Source organism: Phoca vitulina, unplaced genomic scaffold (assembly GCF_004348235.1).
Source record: "Phoca vitulina isolate PV1807 unplaced genomic scaffold, GSC_HSeal_1.0 scaffold94, whole genome shotgun sequence".
Classification (NCBI taxonomy): domain Eukaryota; kingdom Metazoa; phylum Chordata; class Mammalia; order Carnivora; family Phocidae; genus Phoca; species Phoca vitulina.
The window spans coordinates 757,737-773,638 of NW_022589797.1; the positions used below are offsets into that span (position 1 = coordinate 757,737).

At 38.7% G+C, this 15,902-nt stretch overlaps 1 protein-coding gene across 7 annotated transcripts in view; it reads right to left on the bottom strand.

Annotated features, from left to right (window-relative positions):
* Nucleotides 1-15,902, bottom strand: part of MELK (maternal embryonic leucine zipper kinase) — an 81,323-nt gene that overhangs the window by 48,247 nt on the left and 17,174 nt on the right. For all 7 annotated transcript variants that reach the window (XM_032396876.1, XM_032396874.1, XM_032396873.1 and 4 more), the window contains one exon: nucleotides 15,628-15,726. In XM_032396876.1, coding sequence (XP_032252767.1) covers nucleotides 15,628-15,726 — 99 coding nt within the window. The remainder of the gene's footprint in view (nucleotides 1-15,627; nucleotides 15,727-15,902) is intronic.

Genomic DNA, 15,902 nt, shown 5'->3' on the forward strand with positions numbered 1-15,902 from the left:
GTGTCCTCCGTCATGTTTCATTCACTGGTCAGAATCCCCACGAACTCTGGGAGTCTCCCCTCATGCTGAGAGTGGAGCCTTTTGCTGCTTACTCTTTGGACACCATCCGCACCGGGTGCGGTCCCAAACGCATGTCCACCCAGAACGTGCGAATGCATTCTTATTTGGAAATAGAGTCTTTTGCAGATGTAATCAAGTTAAGATGAGGTCATACTGAGTATGGGTGGGCCCTAAATTCAATATGACTGGTGTCCTTTAAAAGGAGGGAAATTGGGACACAGGACACAAACACAGGGAAGTAGGCCATGTGAAGACAGAGGCAGAGACTGGAGTGATGCAACTACAATTCAACGCTTTCCAAGGATTGCCAGCAAACACCAGAAGCTAGAAAGAGGCAAAGAAGGATTCTCCCCTAGAGCCTTCAGAGAGAACATGGCCCGACCGACACCTAACTTGGACTTCTAGCCTCCAGAAATGTGAGAGAATGAATTTTTGTTGTTTTAAGGCACTGCCTTGTAGTACTTTGTTACAACAACCCTAGGAAACTAATACACCATCTATAAGGGTTTAACTCCTCACATACCTCTCTCCCACCAGCACCTGCCCACCCCAAGGATAAGTCTGGTTCTAGGTTCTAGCCCTTTCTGGTCTGGTGCAACACAGATAATAGGCCCATCACCAGATCTATCAAAATAAAAGAAATGTTATGCCTTTAAATTCAGAAAGTACCACCCAAGACAAAAGTACTCTTAACTAAAAGAAGCAGTATTCTACAGAAACCAGATGTAAAAAGAAATAATCAGAACAAAGTACTGAATAAGAAAAGCTCCACCAGACGTTCCTCTTTGCCTCATTTTATCACCCCTTTTATCATCCCATCTTGAATTCATGATGTATCTTCTAATAGATCCCCCTACCGGGCTAGCCTAAGTTCCCCCACTAAGTTAGCACCACCGAAGCTATCCTAGCCAGAAAGAGGCAAGAATGGGTCAATGAGAAGCATGGTGCTTGGCACACTGGAAAGAGTGATGGACGGGAGTCAACATTTCGTGTGAATCCCAGCCTGCTTCTTAGTAGCTCCATGAACTTGTACAAGTTATTTAATTACTCTGGACCTGTTTCCTAAGACAGCAGTCTCTGGAGACAAATTTCCTAGATTCAAATCCAGAATCTACCACTTCCTAGTCATGTGGATGAGCTATTGAATCACACTGTGCCTCAGTTTCCTCATCTGTACAAAGAAGCAAAATAATAGTACCTACTATGCTAGGATTCAGTGATTTAATACATATAAAGCACTGAGCACAGTGCCAGGCACAAAGTAAGAACTCCACATGTTATATGATCCAGCAATTGCACTACTGGGTATTTACCCCAAAGATACAAAAGTAGGGACCCGAAAGGCTACGTGCACCCCGATGTTTATAGCAGCAATGTCCACAATAGCCAAACTGTGGAAAGAGCCAAGATGTCCATCAACAGATGAATGGCTAAAGAAGATGTGGTATATATATACAATGGAATATTATGCAGCCATCAAAAGGAATAAGATCTTGCCATTTGCAACGACGTGGATGGAACTGGAGGGTATTATGCTGAGCGAAATAAGTCAAACAGAGAAAGACATGTATCATATGACCTCACTGATATGAGGAATTCTTAATCTCAGGAAACAAACTGAGGGTTGCTGGAGTGGGGGGTGGGGTGGGAGGGATGGGGTGACTGGGTGATGGACACTGGGGAGGGTATGTGTTCTGGTAAGCGCTGTGAATTGTGCAAGACTGTTGAATCTCAGATCTGTACCTCTGAAACAAATAATGCAATATATGTTAAGAAAGAAAAAAAGAAGAAGAAGAATGTAGCAGGAGGGGAAGAATGAAGGGGGGGAAATCGGAGGGGGAGAAGAACCATGAGAGACGATGGACTCTGAAAAACAAACTGAGGGTTCTAGAGGGGAGGGGGTTGGGAGGATGGGTTAGCCTGGTGATGGGTATTGAGGAGGGCACGTTCTGCATGGAGCACTGGGTGTTATGCACAAACAATGAATCATGGAACACTATATCTAAAACTAATGATGTAATGTATGGGGATTAACATAACAATAAAAAAAATTAAAAAAAAAAAAAAAGAACTCCACATGTTAGTTCTATTACTGCTGCCTCTATGACTAATGCTACTATTACTATTACTATCGTTGCTATCTGTAAAACAAGTAATTCCACCGAGAGAATTCTAAAAGGAATAAAAGAGAATACATGAAAGCACTCAATACAATGCCCTGCACGTAAGAGACAACAAATGTTTGTTGAATCTGAAAGAAACAGGTGGGAGAGAGGGATGCCCAAAATAGTAACAGACCAGAGATGGGTATGTTAGCCAAAACCATGCATGCCAGAATGCTAAATGCTCAGTACTGTAAGAAAAGCTAGAGTCATTCTGAGGAATGCCACATGTCCTCCCAATGGAGCTATGCCCCCATTGCAGCTGCCTCAGGACTGCCTGGTAAGGAACATATCATCTAGTCAAGCCCTGCTCCCATTACATCCTAAAGTGTACCCACCCACTTTCCCTGTTTGGACAGAACAGCCCTGTAGAGTACCATCTACAGTAAGTCAGAAGGCCTGTGACCCATCACCAAGGCCCGACATCCTCAGCTTCACTCTCTGCACTGAGATACTGACAGTAATAGAATTCAGAGCTGAGTTCTACTGCCAGGCTTAACCCAACCTCTTACTTGTACATAATACTTTAAAATACACAAAACACTTGCACAAATATTTTATCCTGTGCCGTAAGCAAGGATTATTAACCACATTACAGAGATGAGGAAACTAAGGCTCAGCCAGGGAAATCAAGCACTTGCTCAATATTATAAGGCATTGGTTCTCAGCTGGGAGTGATTTTGTTTCCCAGTACACATCTAGCAGTGTCTGGAGACCTTTTTATGTGTGCAACAAAGGATTTATTATATGTATATATTATGAAATGATTACCACAGTAAGTTTAGTGCGTATCCATCACTACACATATTTACAAGTTTTGTTCGCTTAGTGTTTTTCTTGTGATGAAAACTTTTAAGATCTACTCTCTTAGCAACTGGAGACATTTTTTATTGTCATGACTTGGGAGCTACTACCGGCATCTAGTGTAACAGGGCAGGGATGCTGCTAAACATCCTACAATGCACAGGACAGCTCCCATAACATAGAATTATCTAGTCCAAAATGTCATAGTGCCAAAGTTGAAAAACATTGTTACAGAGCAAAAAAGAGGTGGACATGGGACTAGAAGAGATATACGGTACTTTTTCTGTTGTACTGTGCTGGAAAGTCTAAGAAAGCCTGGAGGTAAACGGGGAGAAAGGCTCCTTATTTCAATATTGGAAGTATACCCAAAGATCTAATGGAAAAGACCTTGAAACAAGCAATTCTGTTGGGGAAGAGCATCTCCGTAAAAGGCCCTCTGTCAACCAGGGCGGTGCAACTTAACCCTGGTTTCTGCTCAGTCTTTAGAGAATTCTTGTTTATTTAAGGGACGATTACCTTGCAAATGAGAGCGAGAAGTGGGTAATAGAGAGAGAAACCAAGCAGGAGGGGGGAAAAAAACACCCTGTGGGCTAAGCAAGACAATCCTGGGAGTTCTAGAGAGCTTGAAAGCTAAGAAAGGCAGGCGATCTCTCCAACAGATAATTACAGTATACAGTCAACTCAATAATTGTAAAATATAATCTCATAAAAAGATAATGTGCCAATTTTCTTTAAAATTATAAATTATACTTGTTAGAAAGCAATTTTACTTGCAAGCTATTCAACTTTCATTTACTAAAATTATTTATACTTCCTTAATATTTGTGTACCCAGAACCGGAGTACAGTCATGCTTGTCTTTGAATGCAGTGATGGTAAATGAATATAGGTGACATTAATAAGATTAATACCCAATCTGTTGGTAATCATGCTAGAAACTGTGATTGAGCATTTTGGTTAAAATAGTCAACAAATGCAAAAGATAAACACAGTCTGCCTCTTAAACAAGAGTTACATACTGTGTGTCAAATATTGCTGGGTTTTTCAATCAGACCAAGAAGAACTGAAGGAAGTGTTATTCCCAAGTGAGGAATTTTAGAACATTCTAGGCAAAGATACATACTGCATGCAAGTGATACGACACCTTAATTAGATTCAACCAGCAGACTGTATTACACTGCGCCTCGGAACAATAGTTCTGAGCCAAGATTACAATAAATTTCAAAATCTATAATGTGTGAAATTAAATTCCACAATAATGCATAAAAGTCCTAATTTGAATCAATTTTCAACTTGCAAATACATGAAAAACTAAAAAATGAAATTCAGAGTAGGAGAAACAAAGAATCTACAGTATTAGTAAATAATATTAATTAGGAAGGTTAAATCTCTACTGAACAAGAATTAGGTATTTTCTACCATATTCATTCCACTGCATAAATATCTGATTTACCAAAAATATCGAAATACCCCCACAAAGGATACAAACAAATAAATGTAGAGAACACTGAAGATTGTATGTTGGTACATTCACCTTGTATTGGAGAAATAATATGTTAATAATCAAGGGCATTGATTCCATGGCTGCCATATAAATATGAACTTGAAGTAACAGCAAGTGAAGGCAAATAGGCAGTATGGAAACCTAGGTCCAGACAGGTTAAAAAAAAAAAAAGAAAGAAAAAGCAAAGCTTAAAGTTAAGCCAGTAAATGAGGAACACCAAGGATCTAATGTAGTTCAATTTCCGAAAGGCATTAACAGTCACTCAGTTTATCTTTGTGGATAAGACCACAAAACCTTGGTTAAGTGTACCTGATAGAGACCAAAACCCAATTCTCAAAACACCTATTCTATTCAGTTTTTTAATTGACAACTTGGATTAGAGATATTTAAGAAACGTGCAAAGTGGCACAATGCTGGGAGAGACAGCTGATATTTCATGAGAGCAGAATCAAGATTCAAAATTTCAACAGAAATGCTAGGCTGAAACAAACAAAGGAACCCAAATGTGAACAAAGAGAAGTCAGACAACTTACAGCTACTCAGAGCTGGAATGGACCTTGAAATGACTGATGACTGCAAGGCCCTAACACTACTGAAGAAAACGAGGACCCACCTAAGTTGCTCTGCCAGGAGTGACACCTAAAGTGAGTAAAAAAGCTGATGCACAATAATATGAATTCGGAGAATTAACTTGTAGTTTTGGTAAATTTGACAAGTTGGGGCGTCTGATAATATTCCCAAGTGAATGGACACAAAAAGAAGTTTGGGGTAGGGGTCACTTTCCCACCGAGGAGTCTATGATTCTCTTGAGACTAGTAACTACAAAGTTGAGAAACAGTATTTCAGGATGGTTATGAGAACTAGCTCTGAGCTTGACAAGCTGAGTTCAAATCTCTCTGCCACTTACTAGCCAAAAGACTCTGAGTAAGTTATTTAAGGTGTCTGCCCCTTAGATTCCTCATCTATAAGAGGGGTACCGTAATAGTAACTACGCCACTTAGAATCTGACAAGAGAAGCTCATGAATGTTAAGTACTACTTTTGTAACAACAGAATAAGAATATCCGTGCCAGCAAACATTTTATTTTTTCTGAGACTCCACATGAAAGGGTCATGAAAATACAAAGCATACACATTTCAGAATGCTCTATCTCCTTGGAAGGAAAAAAAAAAAAGAGGAGTAGGGGGAAAAAAAGCACAAAAAATCAACAAGGGGCGCCTGGCTGGCTCAGTCAGTGAAGCGTGTGACTCTTGATCTCAGGGTTATGAGTTCGAGCTCCACGATGGGTATAAAGATAACCTAAAAAAACAAAATCTTTAAAAAAAAAAATCAACAACAAAAAGATTGATGCAGACGCTCTAGACAGAAGAGACTTCAGCATACATACATACACACATACATACAACTCCACTGTTACCAACAGACTCAGACTTCACTGGAGAAGGCATCCCCCCACTTCCCACAGCAGTTTTAGGGGTTTAAAACTCACAAAGAACTTCATCATTCCACTTTTTAAAAACTTATTACTAGCAAACCAAATTCAACGGCCTACTAAAAGAATTATACACCATCACCAAGTCAAATTTGTTCCTGAATGCAAGAAAGGTTCAACATACACAAATGAATACATGTGATATAGCACATTAACAGAATGAAGGAGGAAAAAACACAGGACCATGTCAGCTGATGCAGAAAAGGCATTTGACAGAAATCAAAACCCTTTCACGATAAAAACACTCAATAAACTAGAAATAAGAGGAAACTACCTCAATATAATAAAACCCGTAAATGAAAAATCCATAGCTAACACCACACTCAATGGGGAAAGACTGAAAGCTTTTCCTGCAAGATCAGGAACAAGACAAGAATGGCCACTCTCACCACTTCCATTCAACATAGTACTGGAAGTCCTAGCTAGAACAATTAGGCAAGAAGTAAAAACTTTACATGATTCAAAATTTAAAAGAACATAGAATGAAAAGTCTTCCCTTCCATTCCTCTCTCCCAATTTCTCTCCCCAAAAGGAACAGCAACTACTACTTGTGTCCCTTTCTATGTGTAAGTAATACAAATATGCCTCCCTTTCTTTGATTTTTACAAAAATAACAGAACACTACACATACTGTTCTAACCTTGCTTTTTTCCCCCAACAATCTATCTTGGATATCATTCATATCAGTATTTAAAGAGCTTCCTCGTTTATTTGTATGGCTGTAGAATATTCTATTACAAAGATGTACTATAATTTAATACTAGTGTTTTTCAAAAGAAAAAGAAAGCACTAATAACACTCACAAACACACAAAGAATTAAGAAATAAAAACATGGGGGTGCCTGGGTGGCTCAGTCATTAAGCGTCTGCCTTCGGCTCAGGTCATGATCCCGGGATCCTGGGATCAAGCCCCGCATCGGGCTCCCCGCTCAGCGGGAAGCCTGCTTCTCCCATTCTAACTCCCCCTGCTTGTATTCCTTCTCTCGCTGTGTCTCTGTCAAATAAATAAATAAAATCTTAAAAAAAAAAAAAAAGAAATAACATGGACAAGCAGTAAACAAGTGTGTTTCTAGGCTATGAAAATAAAGACCCTCTGAAAGGACTAGAATTTCCTACAACTGAAAGAACACCCAAGGCCAGGTCAGCAATCCTGGCTCATTCATTTTCCATTATTAATACCACAGATATGTTACCAAATCATCCCTTTTTAAAATGTAATAGACTTTATTCCATCAAATTATGGACCCATTAGCTTTCCAAACATTCCATTTAAACAGTACACCAGGGAAAAAAGTCATAACAGAATAGCCAGAAAAATTCTAGAGGAAAAACAGAATAATAAGAAAAGACTAATTCTACCAGACATAAAATAAATGGTATAATAAAGATACAGCAACTAAGGGTGCCTGGGTGGCTCAGATGGTTAAGTGTCTGCCTTCAGCTCAGGTCATGATCTCAGAGTCCTGGGATCGAGTCCTGCATTGGGGTCCCTGCTCCTTGGGAGCCTGCTTCTCCCTCTGCCTCTCTCTCTCTCTCATGAATAAATAAATAAAATCTTTAAAAAAAAAAAGATACAGCAACTAAAACAATTATGTATCAGACAAGAATAGACAAAAGGATTGGGCGCCTGGGTGGCTCAGTTGGTTGAGCGGCTGCCTTCGGCTCAGGTCATGATCCTGGAGTCCCTGGATCGAGTCCCGCATCGGGCTCCCTGCTCGGCGGGGAGTCTGCTTCTCCCTCTGACCCTCCCCCCTCTCATGTGCTCTCTCTCATTCTCTCTCTCTCAAATAAATAAATAAAATCTTTAAAAAAAAAAAAAAAAAAAAGAATAGACAAAAGGATAAGTACAATAAAATAAAAAGCCCAGAAAAAGAAATATGTAAATGTAGAAATTTAATATATAATAAAACCATCCTTTCAAATCAATGGGAAAATGAAGGATTATTGAATAAGCAGTCCTGGGACAACCAATTACTTATTTTAGAATAAATAAGCAATTATTTATTTAAAAATAAAAGATCCCTAGAAATTATCACAGATCAGAGAGAGCTAAGAAGATATGACAACTAAATATAATATGGTATCCTGAGAGAATCCTAGAATAGAAAAGGACATTAGAGAAAAACTAATGAAACAGGAATAAAGTACAGAGTTTAGTTAATATTAATGTACCAATGATGGTTCTTTAGTTGTAACAAACTACCATAGTAATGTGAGATGTTAATAATAGGAAAAACTGGGTGAGGGATATATGGGAATACTGTACTTTCTTTGCAACTTTCCTGTAAATCTAAAACTATTTTAAAATAAAAATTGTACTGGGGTGCCTGGGTGCCTCAGTTGGTTAAGCAACTGCCTTTGGCTCATGTCATGATCCCAGGGTCCTGGGATCGAGCCCCACATCGGGCTCCTTGCTCAGCAGGAGGTCTGCTTCTCCCTCTCCCTCTGCCTGCAGCTCCCCCTGCTTGTGCTCTGTCAAATAAAAATTTAAAAAATCTTTAAAAATAAATAAATAAAAATAAAAATTATACTGAAAAAGAAAAAAGCTGGGTCTCTATTACTTCTTACACCAATATTAATTTCTAGTAGATCAAAAAATTAGTATTTAAAAAATTTAAAAGTATTGGGGTACCTGGCTGGCTCAGTTGGTGGAATGTACAACTCCTCACACTCAGGGTTGTGAGTTCGAGCCCCATGTTGGGTGTAGATTACTTAACAATAAAATCTTAAAAAAAAAGTTAACAATACTAGAAAAAAGCATGAAGGAAAAAAACTGAAAAATATAGGGATACCTGGGTATCTCAGTCAGTTAAGCGGCTTCCTTTAGCTCAGGTCATGATCCCAGGGTCCTGGGATCAAGTTCCGCTGAGCAAGGGAGCCTGCCTCCCCTTCTACCCCTCCCCACTGCTTGTGCTCTCTCTCTCTCTCTCTGTCTTTCTGACAAAAAAAAAAAAAAAAATTTTAAAAAAAAAAAAAAAAAAACCCTGAAATATACAGATTTTAACACACAGGACAAAACGTTAATTTCCTTGGGATGCTCTATGACATGGTAGTTAGGAATACAGGCTCTGGATGCAGACCACCTGAGTTCAAATCCCAATTCTGTCAATAATTGTTGAATAACTTCAGGCAAATTATTTTCCCTCTCTCTGCTTCACTTTCCTCATCTTTAAAAAGGGTATGATTACAGCACCTACCTCAACGGACTATTGTGTGGATTAAATGAGCTAATCCATGTAGAATGCATAGAGCAACACTTGGCACATAGTAAATACTCAATAAATGATAGTAATTATTATTATTCCTTATTGTAGAAGCATTCTTATAATTTAATAAGAAAAAGATTTTTGGGGGGGCGCCTGGGTGGCTCAGTCGTTAAGCGTCTGCCTTCAGCTCAGGTCATGATCCCAGGATCCTGGGATCAAGCCCTGCATCGGGCTCCCTGCTCAGCGGGAAGCCTGCTTCTCCCTCTCCCATTCCCCCTGCTTGTGTTCTCTCTCTCTCTCACTGTCTCTCTCTCTGTCAAATAAATAAATAAAATCTTTAAAAAAAAAAAAAGAAAAAGATTTTTTTTTAATGAGCAAATGCCATGAACAGGCAGTATGCAGAAGAAGAAATAAACTTTATATATATATAGGTATATATATATATATACATACACACACATTTAAAGTAAGTTCAAACTCAAATTTTTAAAGACACATGAAGAACACATCAGATGCCATAAATTTTTAAAAAATCAGATCCCGTTTTCATTTTTTTTTTTTTAAGATTTTATTTATTTATTTAATTGACAGAGAGAGAGAGAGACACAGCAAGAGAGGGAACACAAGTAGGGGGAGTGGGAGAGAGAGAAGCAGGCTTCTGGCTGAGCAAGGAGCCCGATGCGGGGCTCGATCCCAGGACCCTGGGATCATGACCTGAGCCGAAGGCAGTCGCTTAACCAACTGAGCCACCCAGGCGCCCCTCAGATCCCATTTTCAGACGCCATTTTTACCCATTCAATTGACCAAGATCCAAAATTTTTGTAAATAACAATGTAAAAGACAGTGTGGTGAAACAGCCATTCTCATACACTGCTGCTGGGAGTATAATGTGGAAAAAAATGCTGGAGCACAATTTGACAATATCTGTTAATTTTTCAAATGTTATACCCTAGGATCCAGCAATTCTACTACTTGGTACATATGTCCAAGAAGATATGCACAGGGATGCTCACTGAGCATCACTTAAATATTAGTGAAAAAATTAGAAGATAACCTAAAATATTCAATAAGAAAATGGCTATATAAACTATTTGTAAAAATGAGCTAATGTTATATGTACAATGGCACATACTGTTGAGTAAGAAAGACAGATACAGAATTATATTAGTATGATACCATTTATGTTAAGAAAAAATACAAAATACTACAAATACAAATAAAAGTTCCAAAAGAACCAAAGTGATAATAGTAATTACCTATGTGAGAGGTCAAGAGAACTCCAGTTATCTGTAGTGTTTTAATTCTTTATACAGAGAATATTTTTAGGCACTACTTGTGTAATTGTGTAATTAAAAATTAATTTTTAAAAATGATGTACACAAACTTGGAATACAAGAAATTTCACAATACATACTATGCAGCCATTTAAAAAAACAATGAAAACCTATACATGTTGCTATGTACCGATATGAAACAATAGTCAAAGTAAAGCATTAAATCTAAAAAGGAGGGGCGCCTGGGTGGCTCAGCCGGTTAAGCGTCTGCCTTCGGCTCAGGTCATGATCCCAGGGTCCTGGGATCGAGTCCCACATCAGGATCCCTGCTCAGCGGGAGCATGTTTCTACCTCTCCTCTCGGATCCTGCTCTCTCTCTCTTGCTATCTCTGTCGTTCTCTCTCTCTCTCTCAAATAAATAAAAGCTTTAAAAATTAATTAATTAATTAATTAATTTTAAAAGGAGGGGGGTTGCGCCTGGGTGGCTCAGTCATCTGGGCGTCAGACTCTTGGTTTCAGCTCAAGTCATGATCTCAGGATTGTGAGATCGAGCCCTGCATCAGGCTCCGTGCTCAGTGCAGAGTCTGCTTGAGATTCTCCCTCTCCCTCTGCCCGCCCGTGCTCGCTCGCTCTCTAAAATAAATAAATAAATAAAATATTTAAAAATAAATAAAAAGGAGGAAAGGAGAAGGGGGCGAAGTCCATTCACTGTGTGGATTATACAGTCCCAAAGGATATATACAGATATATAAAGGTTTGTATAAGTACAGGTAATTCCTACAAATGTATAAAAGAAATTTCTAAATAGTTTCTGTGGAAGAAAACAGAGGGTTAGGTGAGCAGCAAGTTTTTTTGTTTGGGGGTTTTCTTTTTTTTATATACTCCTTAGTAATGTTTTAGCTTTTTACCATACATTCTCTGTTTTTCATTATAAAAACAATTAACTGAATGTCAGTTTCTTGATGAACTACAAGCCTGGGTATTTTAGACCAATATTCTAGAAAGGGAGAAGGCAGGCTCTGGGGAGGATCATTCTACTACAGATCACGAACACTAAGCCAGGAGTTAGCAAACTTTTTCTGAAAAGGAACAGATAGTAAATATTTTTGGTTTTGTGGGCCATACAATCTCTGTCACAACTACTTAACTCCACCAACTGTTGTGCAAAAGCAGCCGCAGACGACACATAAACAAACAGGGATGGCTATGTTCCAATAAAATTTTATTTAAACAACAGGTGGTAGGCCAGATTTGGCTGGTAGGCCACAGTTTGCCAACCTCTATATACCCTGGCCAAGAAGACTGACTGAAGTTTTAACCTCAGCACAGATGCCTAGCTATTCACACATCTGTAAGAACTACGCATCACGCTACTAACTCATGAGTCAGAGTTGGTAGGAACAATTTCCTGACAGATCAACTACTATTTCCAATAGGATAAGACAACAATATATCCCATCCTCAACCCCTGGTCCACCCACCCCTTCTGTTTAACTTGTCCCTACTGCCTCGGTATTACTTGGGAGAGCTGAACGCATGTCCTCCTGCCAAGTAGTCTTCCTACATGTGGATTACATTTTAACATTGCAAATCAAAGATTACAGCCTGTCTAATCATCACTATAAGAAAGAGATATAATTATTCTAAAATCAAAGTTTATAGTTGGTAAATGCATACAGTACCTCATTTTGTTTTACCAGGTGGATATCCGCGGGGTATATGGAAGTTAGACTCTTCAAAGTCAGACATCTTTACTGAGCCTTTGCATGGCCAAGGTGAATATTCAAAACTTTTCCTGGATACAATTATTATAGTGATCTTTTATGGCATAATGTCTTACTAAGATTCCCATATACTCATCATCAAGAAGTCAAGTATCTCAGAAGTCTCCGTGTTCACAAAAGAATGTCAATCCTAGCTCCAATTATACTGACAGTCATTTTGACCCTAACATAGCCATAACTTCAGGAAATTTCCACTCGTGTGTGTGAAAAAATTGGAAAGGGAATAGCATAAAGAGATACAATATAAAATTCCTTATATATGTATAATCTGAAAAAAAATACATAAAAATCTGATATTATACTTTGACACTGGTAAATAATCTTATACTAATAACTTTGAGAAATTGGACAAAATGGGCACATTCTTTGTGTCCAAAACTGAACTCCTGAAACTCATTTGGGATGATCAGTTCAGTTTAACAAAACAGCAAAAGGAAGAATACCTTTCAATTAACTTTATGTGGCTAGTAAAATCCTGAAGCCAAAAACAAACAAACAAATAAAACAGTTTAAGAAAAGAAAGTACATATTAATCTCTGAGCAAATTTTAAGTCCTGGACAAAATACTGGCAAACCAAATTTAGACATGTGTGTGAATAATAATAGCAAACATTTATTGAGCACTACTCTAAATGCTGTGCAAGGCTTAACTCACTTAATCCTAACAACCCTATATTGTAAAAACTATCATTCCATCCATTTTACAGAGGAAGAAACTAAGACTCAGAAAGGCTCAGTAATTTGCCATATTCTGTCCACAGACAGAAAGCAGAGATCCTGGGATTTTAAAAATACCAATGAGATTCTGATTTAATTGCTCTGAGGGCTGTACCCAATATATTTTAAAGCACCCCAAATGATGCTAATATGCAGAGAAATTACATGGACATAGCCAAGGCAGATGTTTTAGTCAAGATTTAAATATGAAACAAGAAGCAGAGGTGAGAAAACATGATTTGTAAGATCCTTTCCAATAGCGAATTTCTATGATTATGTGTCCCCACATTGTCTTTCTAGAATTGTAAATGGTATAAGATTCCGTGCTATACCACCTAACAGATCTAATTCTAGTTCATCTTAGGAGAAATTTGTCTGTCAGTTTATTTCTCTGGCATGGAATTCCAAAAAAAGAGTGGGATAAAATATACTAGTAGCTTACAATACTAAAATTACTCTCAGAACGAGAAACATAGCTCTACTACTTTACAGAAAAGAGTAGCAAAAAGAGTGAATTATTGAAGAGCCCAACCTAATTCTTTTTTTAAAAAGCATAGCTAGAAAATTGTTGCTGAGCTGCCCAAGACCAGCCTCCATCCCACTGCACTTCAGTTTTGTTTTTGTTTTTTTTTAAATATTTTATTTATTTATTTGAGAGAGAGAAAGAGCACATGAGCAGAAGGAGAAGCAGGCTGCCCGCTGAGCAGGGAGCCCGATGCGGGACTCGATCCCAGGACCCTGAGATCAGGACCTGAGCTGAAGGCAGACGCTTAACCAACTGAGCCACCCAGGCGCCCCTGCACTTCAGTTTTAAGCAAAGCTGAAGCTATAAAGCGATCCTAACGCTACTCTGTCCTGTACGACAGAGTAGGGTGCGGCTCTATGTAGTCAGAAACTGCGGTCCCAGTGAGCGAGCAGAGCGAAAGCAAACACTGCTACCCTGCAAAGCTTAGGGAAAGCTTCCTGAGAAGGGAGAGGAGGAAATACAGGCTGTTGGCTACCTGCGCAGCCAGTCCCAGGAAGCCGGCTGCCAGCCCACCGTCCCATCTATCTCTGCTTCCCAAGGAGAAGCACGGGCCCACACAGTTCCCCAAAGCAGTGTGAACAGCTACTGTGAACCGACTTCATTTGACTGCAGAATCAGAGCTCCTTAGCCTTCAAAGAGTTGGAACTACTACCATTCCATCTCTTCCCAAAACTACTCTTTGTCATTTGGGCATGGATTATAAAGGTTTTTCCAAGGTGGGATATAGGAAATGAGTATTAAGTCAAATAAATTTAAAAATTGAAGATTGAACTCAGTGCCCTTAAACTTAATCTATAGAGCAAAAAATCAGCCAACTGGGATTACCACTTTCAAGTCAGTGTACCACGTCCCAAGAATGAGAGTTGATTTAGGTAGTCTCCCTCCCAAAAGGGTGCTAGAGACCCAGTGGTCCAGCCACAGAAAACGCCTGACCATTTTCCCCCACGCTTTTCCCATCTTCCCCCATGCTTCTCCCATCTTCTGTCTTTGCTCACACTAACAGCATGCTCTCTCCCACATCCCTTTCTGAAGCACTTCAACCCTTTTTTGAAAGCCCTGTATCTGTCTTCAACAAGAAATCAGGCCCCGGTGGACAATGATGAAGTTTCACAGATCCTTGTTCATGCCTTCCAGTATCTCATACAAAGACGACCTTTAGAAATATTTGTTCAACAGAACTGAATTCAAACTACATTGAGAGAAGCTGCTCTGCTGGTCTGACTGGTTTGCTAGGGAGACAGAGCGGTGCTCTTTCTTACTCTTTACATATCTTCTTGTGTTAACTTGCTTTGAACATGGAATCTTTAAAAAGAATTTTACTGTTTTCCTTGCTATATGTGATTTTGAGGATTTTTTTAATTGAATATAATTCACATAACTTAAAATTCACCCTTTTTAAGTGTACGGTTCAGTAGTTTTTAGTATATTCACAAAGTTGTGCAATCATTACCACTATATAATTCCACAATGCTCTCAGCACCCCAAAAATAAACCCTATATCCATTAGCAGTCACTCCCCCACTGCCACTCCATCCCCAACCCCCACAACCACAAATCTGCTTCCTGTCTCTGATAGATAGGATTTTAACAAAGCTAACAGTACTCTTAACTGTAGTTTTATTATACCTTAAAGCCAAATGTTACCTTCAAAAAGAAACAGTTTCTCTTATTTTACCAGAATTCAATAGGAGAATGTGATTTAACCCAGTAAATTACTAAGGCATCATTTCAGGATACAAAATAAAAACCCTTAGCCGAAAAATCATCTCACATGTTTAGTTCCCCATTTGTTATTGTCTCGCTGAGCTATTTACTGAAGCAGTATAATATACACACAGAACAGTATACATATTATGAGGGTACACCTGGACAAGTTTTCAAAAACTGAATATACAAGTATAACTAGCACCCAGATCAAGAAACAGAACAGAACCACCCCACACCCCTCTTCCAATCATTCCCTCCTCCAAAGCATAACCACTATCTTGACTTCTAAAAGCACACATTACTTTTGCTTGTTTTTGTACTTCTATGGATAGAAGCAAATAGTATGCAGTATAGAACTTTTACACTGAAATTCTATGCCTTGTAATACTCACCATAATCTTCTTGTACAAAGCCATGACATTATCATCATCAAATGGTAGAAAGCCACACATAAGTACATATAAGAGTATGCCCATACTCCAAACATCTGCCTGAGAGGGAAGAAAAAATATTTAAAAAAAAAATTTAGAACATAGAATGGCAGTACACTTAACAGAATCACAGAATCTTCACAGCTGAAAAAGAGCACAGAGACCATCCAATTCAACGTGCTCATTCCACAGACAGCGAACCTAAAGCCCAGAAAGGAAGGCTTGTTCAAAGTCAC